Source organism: Ambystoma mexicanum, chromosome 9 (assembly GCF_040938575.1).
Source record: "Ambystoma mexicanum isolate Mex_15411 chromosome 9, UKY_AmexF1_1, whole genome shotgun sequence".
NCBI classification, from domain to species: Eukaryota; Metazoa; Chordata; class Amphibia; order Caudata; family Ambystomatidae; genus Ambystoma; species Ambystoma mexicanum.
The window spans coordinates 912,680,963-912,701,985 of NC_090931.1; the positions used below are offsets into that span (position 1 = coordinate 912,680,963).

Here is a 21,023-nt window from a genome sequence, read left to right on the forward strand (position 1 = left end):
AATACTTACTGGTCCTCACCAGGAACCTCAGAGTCAATACTCTCCTGAACTCTCCCGAGCCTTCAAACCAGTGAAGTAACTGGAATCAACGCGCCCCTGCAAATCCATGCAGGATGGAGAGCTCATCTTTCAAGAATATAAGGAGAATATTTCTACGGGTTAAGCAGACAAGATTAGGAGGGCAGATCCAGTCAGTCACCGCTGCACTACGCATCACGTGGGTGGAGACCGCAGCTGTCCGGGTCCGACCGACGCCCCTGTGGGAGCCAGATGAGCGTAACAGCTTGTCCCTGTAACAGAATTGTTACAGTTTTAGTGTTAAAGAGGATACATTGTATCTCCCCAGCACTCCACATAAGGTGGGATGTGCTGGTTTCACAGAATTAAATGTAAAAGGGATCCAACAATCCTTTCTACCCTTGGGAACTGTAGTTCACCCAAGGTTAGCAAAAGAAAGTTAAAAGGGGAGCCCCTAGGGCAAACCAGCAACAGGCACGTATTGCCAATAAGTTGTTAAAGAGGATAACTTTAAAAGACACTATGGAGAGTCATAAAAATGACACCCATGAAGAGTTTAAGATTGTTTGCGAGTGTGGAAAAAGCTTCCCACTCACTGAGGTATTAAGGAAGAATATCCCACTAGTAAAGCAAAAAGTTCTGGAGTTTACCCAAGTCAGGAAGATTTACCAGTTCTGTGAAAATCTTACCTAACATCCACACAAATAACACCACAGCCATGTTTGACATAAACAGGGTTGGCACACACACTGGAGAGCTCTGTTAATGCTCTGCACATGCCAGGGGTGCACCATTGCTTTGCAGACCACTTGAGGGAGGTTTAAGTCAAATAACACAAATGTTAACTCAACCCAAGCATTCTCACAGCTTGGAGCCATCCATTGGTAGGTCGTTTTGCGACAGCACAATGCCCAACCTTCAACTTAATGTACCCACAACAGGAGTCCCTATGCCATGCACTATAGATTCAATGGCCAGGGGTATTTGCATAAACCTTACCCCTGACTAATTAATTACTCTGAAAGGTAGTTCACAACATGCGCAAGCAGCCTTGGTATTCCCCTCCTAAGCATGTCAGTGCATCTATCAATCAAGCTCCAGCCAGTTCAGGACCTCATAACACAAATTTCATCAAATGACACCTAAGACCTCAAACTGCAAACCTGGCAGCCTGGCACCTGAGATCGGCCATTTTCCCTTCACTTCCCCCACAATTCATGGGCCTCTTGCTTGAGGAAAAGAAACTGAACACTACTGTTTAAGTGACAACAGTTCCTTTGGTGCACAAAAGAGCACATCAATCCAGTTAACTGCTCACTGGCAGATATGGTTACCTACCTGATTTCCCCCCAAACCCTCCCCTCCCCCATCCCCCAGACTCCAGCAGAGTTTACAACTCTCTAAATGTAGACTTGGCTGCACTAGCAGCATACACCACCTCACAGCACAATGTGTCTTGGTGGGAAGGGCCAGTAGTGAATAGTTTATGAAAGGAGTAGAAAAGTGACATACCCAAAAGCCCCACACCATATATATGGCGTCCTTCAGAAATTGATGGGACCTCCGGAACGTACTACTTACAAAGTAGCCTTACTCTGTGCCAGGCGTGCAATGACAATTGCCCCACCCACCCCAAACCCTCTTGAAATTCAGGATTATGTTAACTTGACCACAGTTACCTACAGAGCTGTCCACAGTGCCGGGCAGGACTCCAATGAGAAACAGTGCCTGAGGCTGCACTATCAAAGGCCCTGCAATTATTACTGTAATGCATTTCATTGTTGGCAACTGCACTTTTAGTATGCATACATTTACTGGCAATTGAAATGGTTTTGGAGTGTAGGCACTTGCATGTCAAGAGAATGCTTGGAAGGTGCAGGAGACGGCTCCACCTCACAGCAGATAAGTGCCTGGTTTCAGATATGAAGGGGAGAGTTAACTGCTCTTAACATTGAAGCTTCACCAGAGTCGTCTCACAACAATGCATTTAGTGAAGAACGCCCACAGAAACCAGAGATTACAGCCATGAGGTCTACTAGTTTAAGATGAAAATAAAACTCCAACCCTTGCAAGACTCCAGCTTAAATGGATTCTACTACAATGAAGCTGGACATGCACAATGAACTAGCAGCAGACAAAGCCAACCTTGCGCCGCAGCCCAACCACAGCATTACCATGCCGACAAGTACCAATAAAAATGTGCCCTTTATCCTCCAATCCCTCATGTTTAGACGGTGTCAGTGGCCTGGTGTGCTTCAAATTGCACAGTTTTCTGCCAACTTGATACTAGTTTCCACAAACGTGCCTTGGCGGGGAATGCCCCCATGCAAGTACGTTTGCCCCTTCCCCAAAGTCTTTGAAGTTAGGCCACTTCCAACATTTGACATGTTGGCACCCCACCCAAAGTTTTAGTCTAGTTGGGCTCCTGCTCAGTGCTGTCACTTTAATCCAAAGGGTAAGCAAACTGCAGGCTCTGTTGACAAACTTGACTATTCCCATAGGGTTTTTTAGAAGGCCTTTGTTTCTCCCCAAAATGCATCTCAGAATGTCGTCACTTAGGCGAGGGTCCTAAGAACTGCCAGTGTTCTTCCCCAACCCATAGAATAGGGGGGAGAAAGCAATGCACACACTTAATATTCGAAGGGCAGTGATGTTCTACCTTAGTAGAACCAAAGCATACTAATTATTTGTATCATTTTAAACTGGGAGGGAAGGTGATCCAGTAACTAAATCCACCATTGCAAGTTGGATTGTATGTTTTATACAGCTCTTCTACACTTTGGCTCATAAACCTCTTCACCCCTAAAATGCACTCCACACACAGTAGTGGAACAGCAGTAGTCTTCATTGTAAACGTACCATTAGATGCAATTTGCAAGGCAGCATCAAAGTTCAGTGCACACTTAACTCCACGTTGTGTAGATACACAAGCAAGGGTGGATTCTCAAGTGGGCTAGGCAGTACTACAGCACTGGTTTTCAACTGTTCCTTAAGCTCACCCACCACCTTCTCTGGGTACCGCTAGCTAGTCCATGAAAAGCATGTGATTCTAAGCAGATTCACAAGTCTCAGAAGTCGCACATTACTTACCCAGTAATAGTCTTTCTGTGGCTTCTATCTGCTTAGAATCACATGCTCCTACCCAGCCTCCCCACAATGGGTGCTCGGTCTCAACATAAAAACACAGTACACTCAAGCACACAACATAACATCTCGGCAAAACAATCTGTGGACGTCGACGGATGGTCATGTATACATGCACACATACACCCGTGTCGATGCCCCTTTTAGATTGGTAAAATGCCAAGAAGTAGCCAACCACTAGATGGCAGCCTTTGCCAAGCATATGATTCTAAGCAGATGCAAGCCACAGACTATTACTGGGTAAGTAATGTTTGCCATATAGATAATATTTATAGCTGTTGGACTCTTTGCCTCTTCACATGGCAGTATTGGCAATTCACCATAGAACTGTGCTATTGTATCTTGCTGTGTCAAGGTCCATATTGTGCCCCGCAAAACACATATCAATGTGATGGCCATAAGGTAAGCGTAGCAGGGAAAAGAACGTGTTAGGAGGGTTTTTCAAGGTCATTGGGCCTCATTACAATAGTGCCGGTCTGGAAACAACAGTGCCGGTAAGCCTACCCTGGCACCGTTGTTTCCGGACTGGCACACTACAACTCTGCGAGTGCTGTCCTGCCCGCCAGGGTCAGTCCTGCCGGGCGGGATGGCACCCGCTTGCAGAGTTCTCATGGAAGCACCGGCACCGTTGTTAACAGTGCCGGTGCTCCCGTGTCCCCATTCCCATGGAGTCCCATGGGACTCTGGGGACTAACAAAATTACCGGCACCTGACTTCCGGCCACCGACTCAGAATAGCCCGGAGGCACCAGGAAGTCGGGCGCCAGTCATTTTTTTCAGGTCCAGCAGCAACCCGCTGGTATCACCGGCACAGTTACCGCCAGACCCGTAACGAGGCCCATTAACTGGACCTGGAAAACCCAAGCTGGGGTTAGAACGTTTACTCGTTACCCCTGGTTGAGCAAAGCCACTCTTAAGTAGTGTTGACCAAGCAGCAAGGCTGAGTTTATGAGGAAGATGGAACTTTTGTAAAGTACACTTAACAATTAGCAGACCTGATAAGGAATAGACCCACAGGTAAGTTATAATAATAACTAATACACTATGGCACACTTTAGGTATTTAAGTAAAAATACTGTAGTAGATATATACAACTCTGGTGGGTAACCCATTATGGGTTACACACTACTGTAGAATCCCAAGCAGTTATTCACACAGTAAATGCAATCCTCAAAGTAGGGAGAACCGATGTTAAGCATACATTTTAGATTAGCATTCTAATTATTAGGCACCCAGCACCATATGCTACATCAGACGTCCATAGCCTGTACCAAGTCTCTGGTAGTCTTTTAAGTTCACAAAAGGTTCCTGAGGGAAGAACCCTGGCGAGCCCACTCAACTAGTGCAGGTAAAGTACTGAAGTTCAGTTAGTGCAGGGCAAATGCAGCCATTAAACTAGGGACTTCAGGGTTTATAAAGTAGAGTTCCAGCAAAAGGAAGAACAGTTACACCCACTGGAGCTCTCAGATGACCCACAGAAGTATTGCCCAGGATAGCACTAAGGTAAGCAGGACTTTGCACCCAATGCAAACCAAATGGGGATGGGGGAGGGACATTCAAGAGATGTGAGAGATCTCTGGCCTTCAGCTTTAAAGTTTTATAAATGCTCCCAGTTGATAGTAAATCACAGGGAAAAAAAAGGCTCACCATTGTAGTCCACCTCAATGTAGAGGGGAACACCCAGATTTGGTTCCACGACAAAGGGGAGTTCTTCCCCGATATGTTTACAAGTGCACTTGCATTCACCCTGGACAGAGTCAGGAGGCACTTCAGTTGAAATCTGATCTTCTTGCAGGCTCATCCCCTGGTGGAGGGCAGAATGGCGAATTTCCAGAGTCCCAGCAGAGCCTAGAGGCCCATGAAGAGCTTCAGCTGTAAGCCCTTGCAAAGATGAGCAGCTGGTTCTGGGCTTTGCAAAACAAATGGAAGATGCATGCTCCTATGACCGAAAACTGTTGATGTACCTGTAGCAGCACAGGTGACTAGTTGGTCGCTTGTAAGAAAAAAAGGGGTTTCTCCAGTGGGCAGCTGTGTTTGGGGTTCATTAAAAAAAAGACATAATGTTGTGGTCCACGCTGCTGGAGAGAAAATCTGAATTTATTTTAATTGCTTAAACTGCTCTAAACAGATATCGCATGAAAAATCGTCCCATTTTCAATCTAGATGTAATCATGTAGTCACATGAATGTAATCAAGGGTCTGTTTTATTTAAATGTTAGCAAATCGAGAGAAATCATGAAATGTAAAAGACATATACAAAAGGTTTGTACATGAAAAAAGCACTCAAAGTAAATGACAAATTCAAAGATGCAAAAAAGAGAGAACAATACAGGAAATATTTGTGATTGCTATACAAAAAAGGGGGTTGCAATAACAAGTGAGACAAAGTTGCTATACCACAGACCTGCACCCAACCAACAAGCTAGTAACAAGTAGAAAAATTGATGGGCCCATTAATGACAGGCCTGTTAGCATCCTGGTCTGCTAGCGGGTCCCGCTAAGGACGCCTGGTTTTACCAGACGTCCTTTGTGGGACCCGCGAGCAGACCTCGTAATGAGGCGGTTTAGGGGTAACTGTGCCGGCAGCTCTACCGGCGCCGTTATTCTTCTTCCGCCTTCCTCGTAATGAGGCCCATTCTCTTCATTCCCCATGACCCAGCTACCTAAAGCCACGTTTTCCTTGTAACTGTGTAAAGACACCCTGAAAATGAATTGCTTCCTCAACCTGCTTTTGTTCTCTGTAAGATACTTCTGTCAGTCCAGTCTACCAAACACAGATATCCAATAATCTAATGACCTTTCCTCCGTACTGTATGGGCGTCCCTCGGCCGGGACGGGAGACAGAACCTTTTTCACCAGAAAAAATCTTCTTCCCCTTTAAATTTAGAGGTGCTCGGCGGCATGGACCTGGCAGCATGCGCTCTCCTAACTCCACCCACTACCGCCACTCCCCAGTCCTCCTTTTCTGCATTGACTGGAGCAGACCGCTTTCACCAGACGTCCTTGGTTTGGCTTCGGCCTTGTAATTCCACGTGCTCTTCCCTGGATAGTCTGTCTTTAGTCATTTGTCTTTAATCAGGTACTCGGTCCTCTGGTGCCACGCTACTCCGCGACGCATGTCTGTCTTTGGGCTTCAGCAGGTGTCCAGCCTGCGAAGGGCTCTTCCTATGTCCGACCCTCATGCTCTTTGCCTCTGCTGCCTTAGCCCCGATCACGACTGGAAAGGTTGTTCCACGTGTGATGCGCTTACACTGCACGCTCTCATGAACAGGTTAGCTCAGTGGAGGACTTGAAGGACTTCGTCAAGCACAAGTCAAGGCCCAAGGTTGTGCTGCATTGTTCACCTGCACCCTGCAAGGGCGACTCCTTCCCAAGGAAACATCAGAGCGGGAGGGACCGGTCAGGTTCTACCACCAGCACGGGTACCGAGGCTGCTTCAGCTACTGGCCTCCAGGCCGAGGGGTCGCTATATCCTACCAGGGATGTGGATGAGGGACTGCAAGGTCCTTTTACCAAGTGTCCACCCAAGGGGCTACGCCCTACTACCGGACAAATGTCTGAGGGGGCGCCTGCACGCAGAACTACCGGCAGCACAGCTGAGATCTCAACGCCTACCAAGCCTCGTCCTGAGGTGCAGGGTAGGCCTCAAGATACACCGCCAAGACTCTTGGAGGAGGCTGGGCCCAGTGCGGCAAGCACCATGGCGAAGGCACATGGCAGGCAGTCCGACAAGATGGCCACTGCGCCAGACTAAATTGCTGCTCTTTCGATACCGCCCCATGGTGCGAGCGGGTGGGAGAACGAGTTTCAAGGTGGGGCTGGTCTTCACCAGGTAGGTAGCCTACTGCATATCCTTCAACGTCGCAGGGCAGATGCACCCCGCAGGCAACAAGGCAGAGTACGCCCAGACCTCAGCAACCCCAGGGCCCTACTATTACACCACCTAGTGCCCCACCGGCCTGTGAGGACAGATTCTTTGAGAAATTCCTCATGCTCATGAGATCCCCTCAGATGGGCACCCTCCTTCGGGATGTGATCAGGGACATGCTGCCTTCTGTCCCACCACCTGTGCCCATAGTCATTCCTCCTATGGCTCTAGCACCTCAGGCCTCCGCACAGCCTCTGCTGCCCGCGCCGACCCCCGTGGTTCTGGCTCCTCTGCCTCCTGCACCCCAGGCGGATCCATACCAACCTCTGGCCCCGTTCGCCACGCCTCAACCTGCGGCGCCCAGTACTCTTCCACCTGTCCCTGACCAATGGGACACTCTGGTGGACACCGACGAGGAGAAGTACCCCGGCACAGCATCTTCAACCAAGGCTTTCTATGATCGACTTGCAGGTCTGGCTGAAGACTTGGGTCTTCCACAACCCGAGGTTGAACAACCGTAGGCAGCGGTCCTGGCGGACGTCCTCACTCTACGCCCCGCAACCAGACTCACTCTATGCCCTGCAGTCAGAACAGGGATTTCGATGCAGAGGGACGTTGTCGCCTCAGCCAAGGAAAGATGGCTTAAGCCCCATTCGGCGCAGCCCACCAATCGGCACCTCGACGCCAAGCACAGGCAATTGGAGGGGGGTAAACTCTTGCTGTCGGCACACCCTCATACGGACTCTTCGGTCATCGCTGCGGCCGCAATCTTCTGTAAGCCTGAGTCTTCCTCATCTTTGGCCCTGCTAGGCAGGGAGGAGAAGATCTTGGAGGCGTATGGGAAGAAGGTCTACTCCAACGCCTCTCTGCACCTTCGTCAGTCTAACGCGGATGCCATGCTCGCAGCCATTAACCAGAGGCTTTGGCAGGAAATGGCCGACTTCCTACCGGAACCTCCGGTACACAGTCAGGCGCGCTTCAAGGCTGGGCTGCCAAAAGCAAAGTTGATGGCCCAAGATATCATGGAGTCCACAGTGACGCATATAGACACCTATGGCTGTGCCATCTGCATTGCCATGGACCTGAGAAGGACAGCCTGGCTGCGGGCTACCAAATTCAACCCGGATGTCCAGGAGCGCATATTGGCCCTTCTGTTCGAGTGTAGCGATTTCCTTCACGCCACCACCGATGAGGAGCTAGATGAGAACAGTTCGCAGACTGGGAAATCCTTATCCACCCTCAGGAAGTTCATGCCCCACACCAGCGTTCTGACAAGGGAGCACGTCTTCGATGGGTTCCAGGGCTTCCGGCAACGAAGGACCAGGCAGCTGGACTTTTCCCCAAGTCAGCAGCGCCGCAAACAACGCAAGGTGGGGAATAAGGGCTTCTTCCAGTCCCCCTTCTCAGCCCCAGCATCAGAGGGGGGAAAAAAGAGGGGGATAAAAGGCATGACACTCCGGTGGGGGGCAGGCTTGCCCTTCACGCACTTTGTGTGCCGTTCGTGGGCCCCTGCTTCCTGTCAGTAGTGGCTACCGCCTACCGGTTCCTCCTCCCCTCCACTCCCATAGATTGGGACAACAACTCTGTTGGCGGAAATTCTATTGCTCGTAGAGATCCAGGCAGTGGAAGAAATCCCAGCCTCCCAGTGGGGTATGGGCTTCTACTCCAGGATTTTCGCCATACGCAAGAACCAGGCTGGCCTGAGTTGTGTTGGACCTTTCCACCCTAAACCTTTGACTCCCTCTTCAAAAGTTCAACATGGTTACCCCAGTGCTTATAGCGGAGACACTGTGCAAGGGAGACTGGATGTGCTCCCTGGATCTGAAGGACGCATACCTACACGTCGCGATTTGGCAGCCTCATCGGTCCATCCTTAGTTTCAGGATCATGGGCTTCCATTTCCAATACAAGGTTCTACCCTTTGGCCTCAATTCAGCCCCCAGGATCTTTACCAGGCTTATGAATGCAGTGGCAGCCTTCTCGGGGCCCAGGGTCACCATGTCTATCCATACCTAGACGACTGGCTCGTTGGGGCGAAATCCCTGGAAGCGGTGCATCACACCTCCTCTGCCCTCATGAATGCTCTATACGAATTGGGATTCTCCATCAATCTCAAGAAGTCACAGCTGCAGCCGAGTCTGGCATTCCTGGGCCTCATCTGGGAAACAAGCTCTGAGTTTTTCCCTCTGAGGACAAGATCACAGCCATCAGAGGGCCATGGGTCATTTTCTCAGCAGAGCGGCAACCTCAACATGGTGGTACCAGCACCTCTTTGGTATCGTGGCGGCATGCCTACTGGCAGTGCCATACACAAGGCTCAAAATGAGAAAATTACAGCTGCGCTTCACAGCCTCATGAAGTCTGGAGCGGGGTTCCCAGGTGGAACTCGTCAGCATTCCTCCTTTTCTCCACCAGAACCTGATCTGGGGGAGCATGGACTGCAACCTGAAGATAGGCAGACCTTTCCGGCAATCAGCACCACAGTTTACCATCACAATGGATTCTTCCTTGGAGGGCTGACGGCCTACCCTGGACAACCACAGCGTCCAATGAGTTTGGTCTCTTGAGGAACAGGAGGCCGATATCAATTGGCTAGAGCAGAAGGCGATCCGCTCATTCTCAAAGCCTTCCTGCCGCTTATCCGTGGCAAAATTATCCTCATTCAAACGGACAACGCCACCAGCATGTATTATATCATCAAGCAGGGTGGCACCGGGTCTCCTCCCCTATGCAGTCTGGCTGTCCGCATTTGGGAGTGGGCTCTGGAGAACAACATTCAGTTGAGGTCTATCCACCTTAAGGGGGAGTCTAACCTGGAGGCGGACAGGCTAAGTAGGCTGAGTGCGGAGAATTACGAATGGCAATTGAACAATCGGGTACTTCAGGGGATCTTCAGCAGATGGGGGCACCACCAGGTGGATCTCTTCACCACCTGGTACAACAGGAAGTTCCCTCAGTTTACGTCCTGGCAGGGACCAGGCCTATGCTCCCTGGACAATGCATTAGTTAGTGAAACAGCATGAACGCATATGCGTTTCCTCCCACTCCCCTGGTAGAATGGCAATATAAGCGATCCCTGACACCACAGTATCATCCTAATGGTTCCGTTCTGGCCGATGAGGCCATGGTTCTCGGAGCTGCTCAGCCTGTATGATCAGCCTCCAATTCCCCTTCCATTGGGCCCAGCTGACCTACCGCAACAGGGGGGCAGGATCATCGACGCAGCCCCTCAGAAGTTGGCCCTCGCAGCGTGGTTCCTGAACAGGTCACATTGAAGCATCTGTGACTTTTGCAGACTGACCTAGACATCCTACAGGGGGCTAGGAGCGATGCTACTAGGAGCCAGTACAAAAGCAAGTGGTCTAGGTTTTGCCAGTGGGCTCAGTCTAAGGAGATTTATCCCCTCACTTGTACGTTGGACGACATGCTATCCTTCTCTGCACACCTTGCCCACTCGAGGGGGGTTGGGTGGGTGCCGGCCATCAGAGCCTACCAGAACTCGGAGGAGGACGTTTTCTCATCCTCCAACCCGATGGTTAAGGCATTCAGTGGGTCTCACCATGCTCTACTCGCCTATCAAGAAGCCACAGCCTGTGTGAGACCTCAACATAGTGTTGGGCGCATTGGTGCATACACCCTTTGAGCCAATGGCATCCACAAACCTCAGGCTGGTCACCATCAAGACAGCCCTCCTTGTAGGTCTTGCATCTGCACGTCGGGTCAGCAAGATCCAAGCTCTTGTGGCTTCCGAGCCTTAGACTAACTTTCACAGGGACAAGGTGGTCCTTAGAATGCATCCCGCGTTCTTGCCTAAAGAGGTCTCTTCGTTCCACCTAAATGAGGAGATAGTACTACCCACTTTTTTCTCGGACCCTAAGGATAATGGTCAGATAAGGATGATGCTCAGAGGGTCCTGCACTGTCTAGATGTTGGGCACACTCTAAAATTCTACCTGGATAGAACCAAGAGCTTCTGCAAATCTGAGGCTCTTTTTGTCACCTTCGGGGGGGGGGGTCAAAGCCAGGATATCAGGCATATCAGGCTTCTAAGACCTCAATAGCAAGATGGATGATTTTTGCCATCAAGGAGGCCTATGATGGGCAGCACAAACTGTTTCTGATATGCATGGCCTGGCTATCAGAGCCAAGGCCACAGCAGTCGCATTCCAGAGGCACGTTCCGTGGCAGGTCATCAGCAGGGCGGCCAGATGGGCCACTACTTCGGCCTGTTTGGATGCCGGATCCAGGTCAGATGCAGCATTTGGGCAGGCAGTAATAAGGAATTAGTTTTCTTGAGCAGGGTCACCTCTCCACGCTGGGGCTAAATTCAGTTTTAATCGCCCATACAGTATGGACGAAAGGGGACAGGACATGGGAGTAATTATAAGTTACTCACCGTAGTGACTAACGTACTCCTAGTCCATAGTCCCCTTTCCTCCATACGTCCCACCATGCCCCCCCTAATAAAACTGGTCCCATTAGGCAATGGTAATATTGTTGACGCATCAATGGGGACTGACGAGTGGTGCCGGTGGGCGGAGTCAGGGGAGTGCATGCTCCCAGGTCCGCACCCCTCTGAATTTAAATTGGGAAGATTTTTTTTTTTCTGGTGGAAAAAGGTCGTCCCCTAGCGAGGGACGCCCATACAGTATGGAGGAAAGGGGACTATGGACTAGGAGTACGTTAGTCAATATGGTGAGTAACTTATAATGTATTAGAGAAGAAAAGCCTCAACGTCTTGCGCTAAATACTAGTTCGATTTAATGGGGTGTCGCAGTGATTCCAAGAATTTTAAGAGACTTCTCTGAATGTCTCAAATATAATCTTGAATCCAGTGGTTTCTTGGAAAGTAATTGCACCTATCCCATCTATTCTCCAAAAAAGTTAATGCATTGTTTTAGAACATTTCATTAAGCTTGCAAAATGTAATTGGTGAAATGGTTAATTAACAGAAGCCTTTCATTTATTCAAAAATGTATTTGTCCATTTCAATTATTAGTTCCTGAGTTTGATGTATGCATATGTTTTAGTCCCTACAAGTGAGCCTGCATGTGTTTCGAGCACTGCTCATGTTCAGGCCCCAAGTGCTTTAGACAAACATTAGTAATTGGTTTAATTTGCTAATTATCATTTCTTTAGTTCAACAAAAAGTAATTCTTGGCACCCCTACGGACGATTTCGTGGTAGTATTTGTTGAACCCAATTCAATTGTGTGTATCTCATCTGGTTGAAAGTTATACTTGTGGACATCATTTTGGTAAGCTATTGTTTTACAGCTGGTTCTGCATGGCTTGATTTTCCTACTATATTAAATATCAGTGTTATAATTTAATTAGGATCAAGATACACTACCACTGAATAGTCAGTAGTTGTTACTAAGTAACATTTTATTAAACTAACCGATCATAATTGGCAAACTAATCAAACCAATTGCTAATGCTTGTATAAATCCTTTGGAGCCCTGAATAAGAGCGGCGTGTGAGATTAATTGGCATAAACATAGGCTAGGTACAATTACTTTCCAAGAAACCACTGGATTCAACAGATATCCCATAGTTGTATTCTCTATTAATGTCCTGATTTTCTACAGATCTGCTAGTGCAAAACCTTTCGAGGGCCTGCGCCAACTGGGTAGCCAGAGTGCTGGGTCAAAAGTTGTCTGGAGGTTCCTGGAATCTGAGAAGCGGGTGAAGGTTAGTCGACTGGATTTATGGACCACCCCAGTCCCAAACAAATTAGGACTTGTATATTTGACATCAGTCAAAATTAGATCACTTTTCTATGGTGTATTAGAACTGCAAGCTCACACAGTAATGAGATCAGTAAGAGTAACTATTGCACCTGCATTTTATGTTTGATATATACTAAAGTCTAAAGCAATTCGTACCCTGAATTGTATGTCACTTTTTATGATTGACTGTCCTATTTTTATGTTCCAGGGAATGTATGGGAGCCGAAGCACTGATAATTTATCGTACACTTCTCCGTTGAATGTAATGGAACCAGTAAGTAAGTGGTTATTGGGGAGGGAGGAGAACAAATTGAACTTATTCTAATATTGTGACCTGCATTTAGCTAATTAAGCTACAGGGAAATCGTTTTTTTTTTTTTTTTTTTTTTTTTTTTTAACTCTGTTAAATTATCAGTTTAAACCTTGAACAGTTACTGCTGAGGTTAGTCGTACAGCAGATTCAGTCTGAGGGGTATAGAGGAGTACAGACAAAGCTACTGTGGCCCAACGAAGCTTAGCCCATTGACTAACTTGAGCTCTGGTAAGCCTCTTGTAGAAAGTAGGACTTTCTTTCCTGTCAACATGGCACGAGGATCTTTCAAAAATATTCACACATCACTCAACAAAACTGGTCTCTCTTCTTGTGTTCAGCAAACTGGATACATCATAAAAGCATAAAACGTACTTCTTGGTCTACCCCGCTTTTGCGCACATCAGCCAAGTCATTAACTTTTCGACACATTCTTCAGCATTCCCAGAGCCTCCTCCACCTAGCATCACCACCCTGGATGGCTCTCCACGCACAATGTATATCCCTGCTAGCCTTCTATGTAGCCATAGTCTCTTACCCCATCTCACCCTCTACTCCTTCCTCTCCACTTTCATTCCCCCACCCTCTGTGCCTCTACCCATTTTTGTGCCTTTCCTCCACTTGCCCTTGTCCACTGGCACTTCTGCCCCCCCCCCCTTACCAGCCATCTCTTCAGCTGAACTTAAGCAGCCCAAACTCCAACTCTGAATGATGTAAGGAGCGCCACAAACTCTTCCACCTTGCTATCCAAACTAAACACACTACCCACCTCTCCTATATTCTGGCCTCGCGATCACTGTGTTTAATTTGTACATGTGTAAATACTGTCACCAGGTCGTAAAGTCTTTCAGTCCCATGATCACATAATATGTTGCCATCATTTCATATTTCTTGGAAACGCTTACTAGATGTATATTTAAAGAAGGAATTTAACACTTAATTTTTTTATTTATTGCTGCACTGTATTTAGTTCCAAACAAACTTGTACAATGCAGTCTGAAATAAACAGTGACATTTTCAGTAACATATCACGTTTAAAACACTACAGCCCTCATTACATTACCTTTTTAAGAACAGTAATACATGCTATTCGTTATTTGTCCATTTAAAACAGTCAATCTGTTCTACACCAGAAGAAAAATAAAATACCAAAAAAATCATAAAAAATGCTCAATATTTCAATATATTCTGCCATACTCTAAAAAGTGCTATGAGGGTTGCAATAGTTTGTATTAATACAATAACCATTTTTATTGAATCCTAGTTATGAATCATTCAGTAAGCAGGTGGTTGCTTTGCTGGTCTATGCTTGGCAAAATCTTCAAAAACGTGTGTCTAGGGGTAACTTCCATTTGGTCCCACAGGTTGCCCGCACAAGTAGTTGGTTAGTACATAATTGCAATCGAAATGTATGCACCACCTGATCTGGGCATTTCAGGAAACGGAATTGAGGTTTCATATACCTATGCAACACCTGTGCCACCTGTGGGTAATTATGTAACTTCATCAGATGTTCATAATCCCACCCCCATGCCCTCAATCCCATCTTGAAATCCTTCTCTTAAATGCCCCCTTTAGTGTGAGGTAGTTGTTACATCGTTCAAAATCAGGCAGCCAGTTTAACACATCACACAAATCTCTCATCAGCATAGTGAGTGGGTCACTGACTTTACCTGTGGCTTTCAAATTGAAACGAACTCCTAGTTTCCCTAAAAGGAGACACAGTGGAGATGTTTTAGCTTTCAAGAAGAGCTTGCCTCTGTTTCAGTAACAAGGCCTTCAAGGAAAGCAAGCCTAACTGAAAGCATATATACTCTATCGGAGTTGAGTGAGGCAACCCCAAAATGGAGCACTAGAAAAAACCCTTTCAGTGTTCAGCCATTTCACACCCTTTAAGCCAAGGGCCCCCAGATCATAAAATACTAACGGACATAACCACTGTTGGTAAAGGACAAGTATACCCCCAATTGCAAAACCCGGCATATTGATTTTGTATATTTGTGTGCTAATAACGTTATCTGTTTTGCCCTCCTTGTTTTGTCCTCTATTATATTTTTGTATCCTGAGCTATTTGACATTGCTAGGCCCAGATACATAGATGTGGCTGTGTCCCCCAGGTCATATTTAAAATGGGTCGATTTACCTTTTTTGAGGATACTAACATAGTTTTGGTTTTTGTTCGATTTACCATTAAACCATTATCCTCTGCATATTGACCAATTCCTCCAGCATTGTTTTCATGCCCGTAAACAACTGATCAAAGAGTTAGATTGGCTTAAAGCATAGATGAGACAGGGGTGGAATCAATTTTAGGAGGACATTTTGCCTTTAGGGCCAGTCGGACGGGCAGATCAGCAACATATACATAAAAGAGTAGCAGTGCGAGTATGCACCCTTGCTTTACTCCTTTATTTATTCTTATTGGGTTAAAGAGTAGCCCCTCATCGTTCAGTCGAATCTGTGCAATAGTATCAGAATGTATATCTTAGGAAAGAACTAGCTGACAGAGGCCCATCTACGTGCACTGCAGTTGGCGGTAATCACACCGTCTCTAGAAAAAGCAGAAATGATGAAGCACCTGCGACAGTTAAATGTACTAGTACATAGGGAAGCTGAACTAATTTGGTGGAGAACAGCGGTGCAACAGTATAGGGAGGGACAAAAGCCGGGCAGACTACTGGCAAGAGCTGCAAGGTTGGATAATCAGAGAATGGATCCTGTCCATAACGGATACACAAGGAGTGGAGAGATTTGCAGACCTGGAAATTATACAAGAAATCTCAGTTCTATGGTCAGTTATACTCCTCCCATACGCGAGTCTCCCAGGAAGAGTTGAATAAATACTTGCACCAGGTAGCTCTACACTGGTGCACGGACGAGGAAAGAGAGGCTGGGTTGCCTGGTATCTTTGGACGAGGTGCTGAATGCTATTAGGTCCCTACCTCCAGGGAAATCTCCTGGGCCAGATGGGTTCACGGCAGAACTTTACAAATACTATGCCGCAAAGCTTGCTCCCTACTTACTGCAGATGTACCATCAAAGGCTGCCGGAAGGCAAATTACTGGAATCTGAGAGAGGCGTTGGTGGCGGTGCTGCTTGTTGGTGGCAGTGCTGCTTAAGCCGGATAAGCATCCCCCATGGCTGCTCATCACTGGTAAGGCCAGATCAGTCAGGGTACATTCCAAGCCACTCTACCTTCTATGGGATACGGAGGATGTTTGGGCTGATCTCAGCAGTGAGCCGGGAAGATCTGATCGTGGCTGCCCTGTTGGATGCCACCAAAGTGTTTGACTCTGTGGAATGGCCCTTCCTGTTCACAGTAATGTGCAGGATGGGCATGGGAGAGCAATTTATAGCTATGGTGTCACTGTAATATACGCTCAGTGACACCATAGCTCTGTTGCCAGAACGGTCAGGTCACACCAAACATACATTTGGGGAGGGACACCCAGCAGGGATGTCCCCTATCACATCTCCATTATTATTCGCACTGGCAATTGAGCCATTTGCGGAAAAAATAAGGGAGACTCATCTACATAGAGGGGTTCAACTGTACAAACACGTGGTGGTGATCTCCCTCTATGTGGAAGATATGGTGCTCTTTGTTAACAACCCCAGATGCAACCTAGACCCCACTATGAGAGTCATCCTGTAGTTTGGGGTCTTCAATGGGCTGCAATACCGGCAGAGTACTTCCGAGACCTGAGATCCATGATAATGGAGTTTATTTGGCTGGGGAATCCTGCCAGAATATCATGGGACAAATTGGTAGATCCAATACATGAGGGGGGCCTAGCACTACCTGAGTTTGAAACGTATAACAGTGTAGCCCAAGCAGGGTTTATCCTTTATTGGTTTGCATACGAGGGGGGGCAGGAGACCTATGGAGGTAGAGTGTGCAATAGCAGCACTGTTCCTCTTACAATCACTTATCCTCACAGCACCTGACAGGGCATCCAGGGCGGGCAGTATGGTGGACCTGACTTGTAGGGCATGGACCCGTATCGAACACAACTCTACAGAAGAGTTCCTTTACTCCCCAGTATTGCCAGTCAAATACACACCTGAGATCCCCCTTACTAGTGAAAAATGCTTTGTTCACCACATGAAACGACTGAAGATGGGTTGTTACTGTGATCTGTTCCCTAGCAGGTGGTTTATAACGCTGGAAGTTTTGAAGGCCAGGGGCGAGCTCACTGCTTTGGGTGTGTTCCTGTATTAGAGGCTTAGAATCTCCCTACAGCAAATTTTTCCAAAATTCCCAGAATAACCAAATGAGGCCCTCATACTAGACCAGGTACTCCAAGGAGGGTACAACAATAGTGGTCTCAATGGGGGTACAACATTAGAGTGGTCAGTCATGTATGCCATGAGCCTCCGCTCCAGAGAAAGGAAGAACTCCCTGGGACATGGGATATCTAGCAAGGAATGGAGATATTATTGTGAGGGTACAAGGAGGGTGGCACTAAATGCTAGATTTAAACTAATTCACTGGACGTACCTGCATCAGTTCTATTACACGCCTGTTCAACTGTACAGTGATTTCCCAGAGGCTTCCAGCAGTTGTGCCAGATGTGGTATTATGGCGGCCGACCTTATACATGTCGCATGGGAATGCCCCCTGGATCTCTCATTCTGGGAGTCGGTGTTTGACACTCTTGGTGAAATAATTGGGGAGAGAATGGAACCAAGTCCTATGACAGCACTGCTGGCATACACCAAATTGATACCCAGAGGGATGAAGAGGCTGATTGGACTACTTCTGGCTAAGATGCGTGTAGCGATGGTGTGGGGGGGGGGGGGACAAAATGCCCAAAAATTGTGAACTGGCATGCTGAAATCCTGTATTGTAATGATATGGAGATGGGATACAGTGGGTTATCGATTCACCGGACTGACACAAAACATGTGGGGCCCATATATACATTATTTGCTATCTCAATCACGAGAGGTGAATGACACCCTGCCGCCAACCCCTGGGGACTAATGAATGAAGTGTAGCATGGTGTGGAGCCAATAGAACACAAGGCTTCTCCTGAAGCCAAAATCACCTTTCGTAATGCTCTTTCCTCTTATCAAAAAGATATCATCAAGGCTAAGAAAGCATACTTTAGCCACAAAGTGGAAATAGCCTTGAATAAACCAAAGGCCTTATTTGACCTGGTCCAGTCGCTCTATACCACGGAGACAGGTCGCCCCCAGGTACTGCCTTCACAGAATCTATGTGACTCCCTGTCTTTTTTGTTGTTGTGGAAAACATATCTACTATTAGAGATGACATAAAAGACTAGGCTGAGCTACTATCCAGTGAAAGGGTACACATTGAGCCCCCTTCACATTTGGGCTCCTGGTCCACATTTCCCCTTTTCTCTGACTCTGATATTTTGACAGCTATTCAGCGCCTTAAGTCTGCTTCCCTGACCGATGCCATTCCACTAGCCCTTTTGAAGGAATCCTCAGGCAAGTTGATTGCTCATATCCCCTCTGCGGTCAATCTCTCCTTTGCCACTGGTATTATCCCATCTTCCCTTAAGCATGCCCTATTCATTCCTCTATTGAAAAAACCCTCCTCAGACCCTGAGGTGTTAGCCAACTACCAGCCCATCTCTCAACTGCCTTTCATGATGAAAGTACTGGAAGCTCTGGTCTCTCCTTTATTGTCTGACTTTCTAGAGTCTTCTCAGTATTTTGATACCTTGCAATCAGGTTTCCGGCCAGGAAGAGGCACCAAATCGGTTCTTAATTCTGTGCTTGATCACCTGGTGCGATTGGCAGAGCAGGGTGGAGTCGGAGCTGTCCTGCTGTTAGATCTGTCGGCGGCCTTCGACACTGTCGATCACTCCACCTTGGTCTCCCACTGATCTGTCCGGCCAAGTTCTTGCTTGGTTTACGGCCTTTCTTTCCTTGTGGGGTCTCTCAGGGATCGGCACTCTCTCCTATTCTGTTTAATGTCTACATTAGACTCCTTTTGCTTCTCCTTCAAACTCACAGGTTTCGCTATTACTCTTATGCAGATGATACCCAGATCCTGGTCCTGCGGGACCTGACTCAGTCTGAGACTGCGGCCCGACTGAGGAAGTGTCTTTGGGAACTGGGGAGCCGGATAACATCCAACTGGCTTAAGCTTAACGCCAGCAAAACAGAGCTGCTGGTTGTCGAAACCACCTCATCTCTTCTGGACGGCCGATTTTTGGCCCCCTTCTCTTGGCCCTCTCCCTCTGCCCATGCCATCGGTCAGAAATCTGGGGGTTAGACTCACTGCCTCCTTGACCATGGATGAGCAGGTGGCGGCAGTCTGCAAGACTGGCTATTTTAAACTCTGGGTCCTGAGGAAGGTTCTTCCTTTTATTCCTGCAGCTTGCCAAGCCCCAGTGGTGGCCGTTCGTAGTATTGAGCGGCCTGGATTATTGTAACTCGCTTTATTTAGGGAAGCCCCCATATTTAACCAAACGGTTACAACTTCTCCCCTCTACTGAGGCAGCTTCACTGGCTCCCGGTCGAGGCTCGTATTGTGTTTAAATCCTTATGCATGGTTCATCGGGCCTTCCACGGTATTGGAGTAGAGTATTTGCAGGCTAAATTTGTGCCTTATTCTCCTACCCGGTCCCTATGCTCCCAGTCAGCTCGTCTTATAGCAGTCCTACGATTTAGGCGGACTCAGCTAAGGGGTCGTGCTTTCTCCATTGTGGCTGCTAATGCCTGGAACAACCTCCCTCCCACTTTACAGAGCACCACCAATCACTTCTGTTTTTGACAGGAAACTAAAAACTCTTAACTTCGCTCTTGTTTAAAAACCTCCTTATGCCTTAGCGCCATGATGCCAACGGCGTACGTGCGCTTTATTAAGTTCTGATAACATAAGGAGATGGACAATCCTAAGCCCAGCCACAAGATGGTGGAAAAAGATGGTAAACGATCCAGAATCCGTATGCTACAACTCCTTACATATGATACCCAAATAACTGTAATCAACATGGAAGGCCCTGATTGAAGTGCTATTATTGGTATGGGATTTTGGGATTGTTGGGGAAAGGTTAATGTTGGCATGTAGATGCCGGTTGTGTTTGAAAAATGCCAATAAATGTTAATGTTAAAGGATATTTGTACCGCACACTATCCCCACCGGAGTGGACCCCTGGTGCTCTAAAGATATTTTTTTAAAAAAAGGTAGATGTTAAAGAGCCAAGGGGAGATGATGGGGCCGTAGGGGACACCACAGGTGGAGAAGGAAGTAGGAGAGGAGAAGGTGCCCAGGATGACTTGGAAAGAGCGGTCAGTTAGGATGGAGGTCAGCCAGTCCAGTGCCTGTTCCGAGATACCAAGGGTGTCGTGGAGCTTTTGTATGAGGATGGAGTGGTTGACCATGTCAAAGGCAGAGGAGAGATCAAGTAGGATGAGGACAGCTGGGGAGTTGGAATCCACAGATGCAAGCAGTTCTGGGGTGTTCAGAAGAGCAGTTTCCGTGCCTCTGGATGCTCGGAATCTGGATTGGATGGCCGTGGAGACCACCCCCACCAAGTAGTTCAGTGTGCGAGTTCAGTTGGGGCAAGGCCAACTTCAACAGCAGTTTACCCTGGAAGGGGGTGATTGACATGGGGCGGTAGTTGGCTGGGCAGGTAGGGTCTGCTGAATGTTTAAGGACTGGGAAGGAAGGGGGAAGGAGGCGACTGCGGAAGTTCACCTGTGTTGTTGGATGCACCAGTTGCTCGTGCCTGAATGTGGGCCCGTTTCTTGGCACAGGTGGAGAGTCTGAATTGCCTTTGGAGTAGGTGGCAGGCCAGTTTGCCAGAGGGTGAGGCTGAAGTTTGCCACTTCCGTTACACTGCTCTGCACTTTCGTTTCAGAGCTGCAAGTTCAGAGTCATACCTGGTGTTACGCTTAGGCGGGTTTCAGGTGGATCCTCATGACTGGGGCAAGAATGTGAAGACTGTTGGTGATGGACAAGTGGAAGTTG

General features: G+C 47.7%; 1 protein-coding gene across 1 annotated transcript in view; it reads left to right on the top strand.

Annotated features, from left to right (window-relative positions):
* The window catches only part of ITPRID2 (ITPR interacting domain containing 2), a 289,925-nt gene that overhangs the window by 230,511 nt on the left and 38,391 nt on the right, over positions 1 to 21,023 (top strand). Inside the window, exon 15 of the mRNA XM_069616077.1 lies at positions 12,968 to 13,033. Coding sequence (XP_069472178.1) covers positions 12,968 to 13,033 — 66 coding nt within the window. The remainder of the gene's footprint in view (positions 1 to 12,967; positions 13,034 to 21,023) is intronic.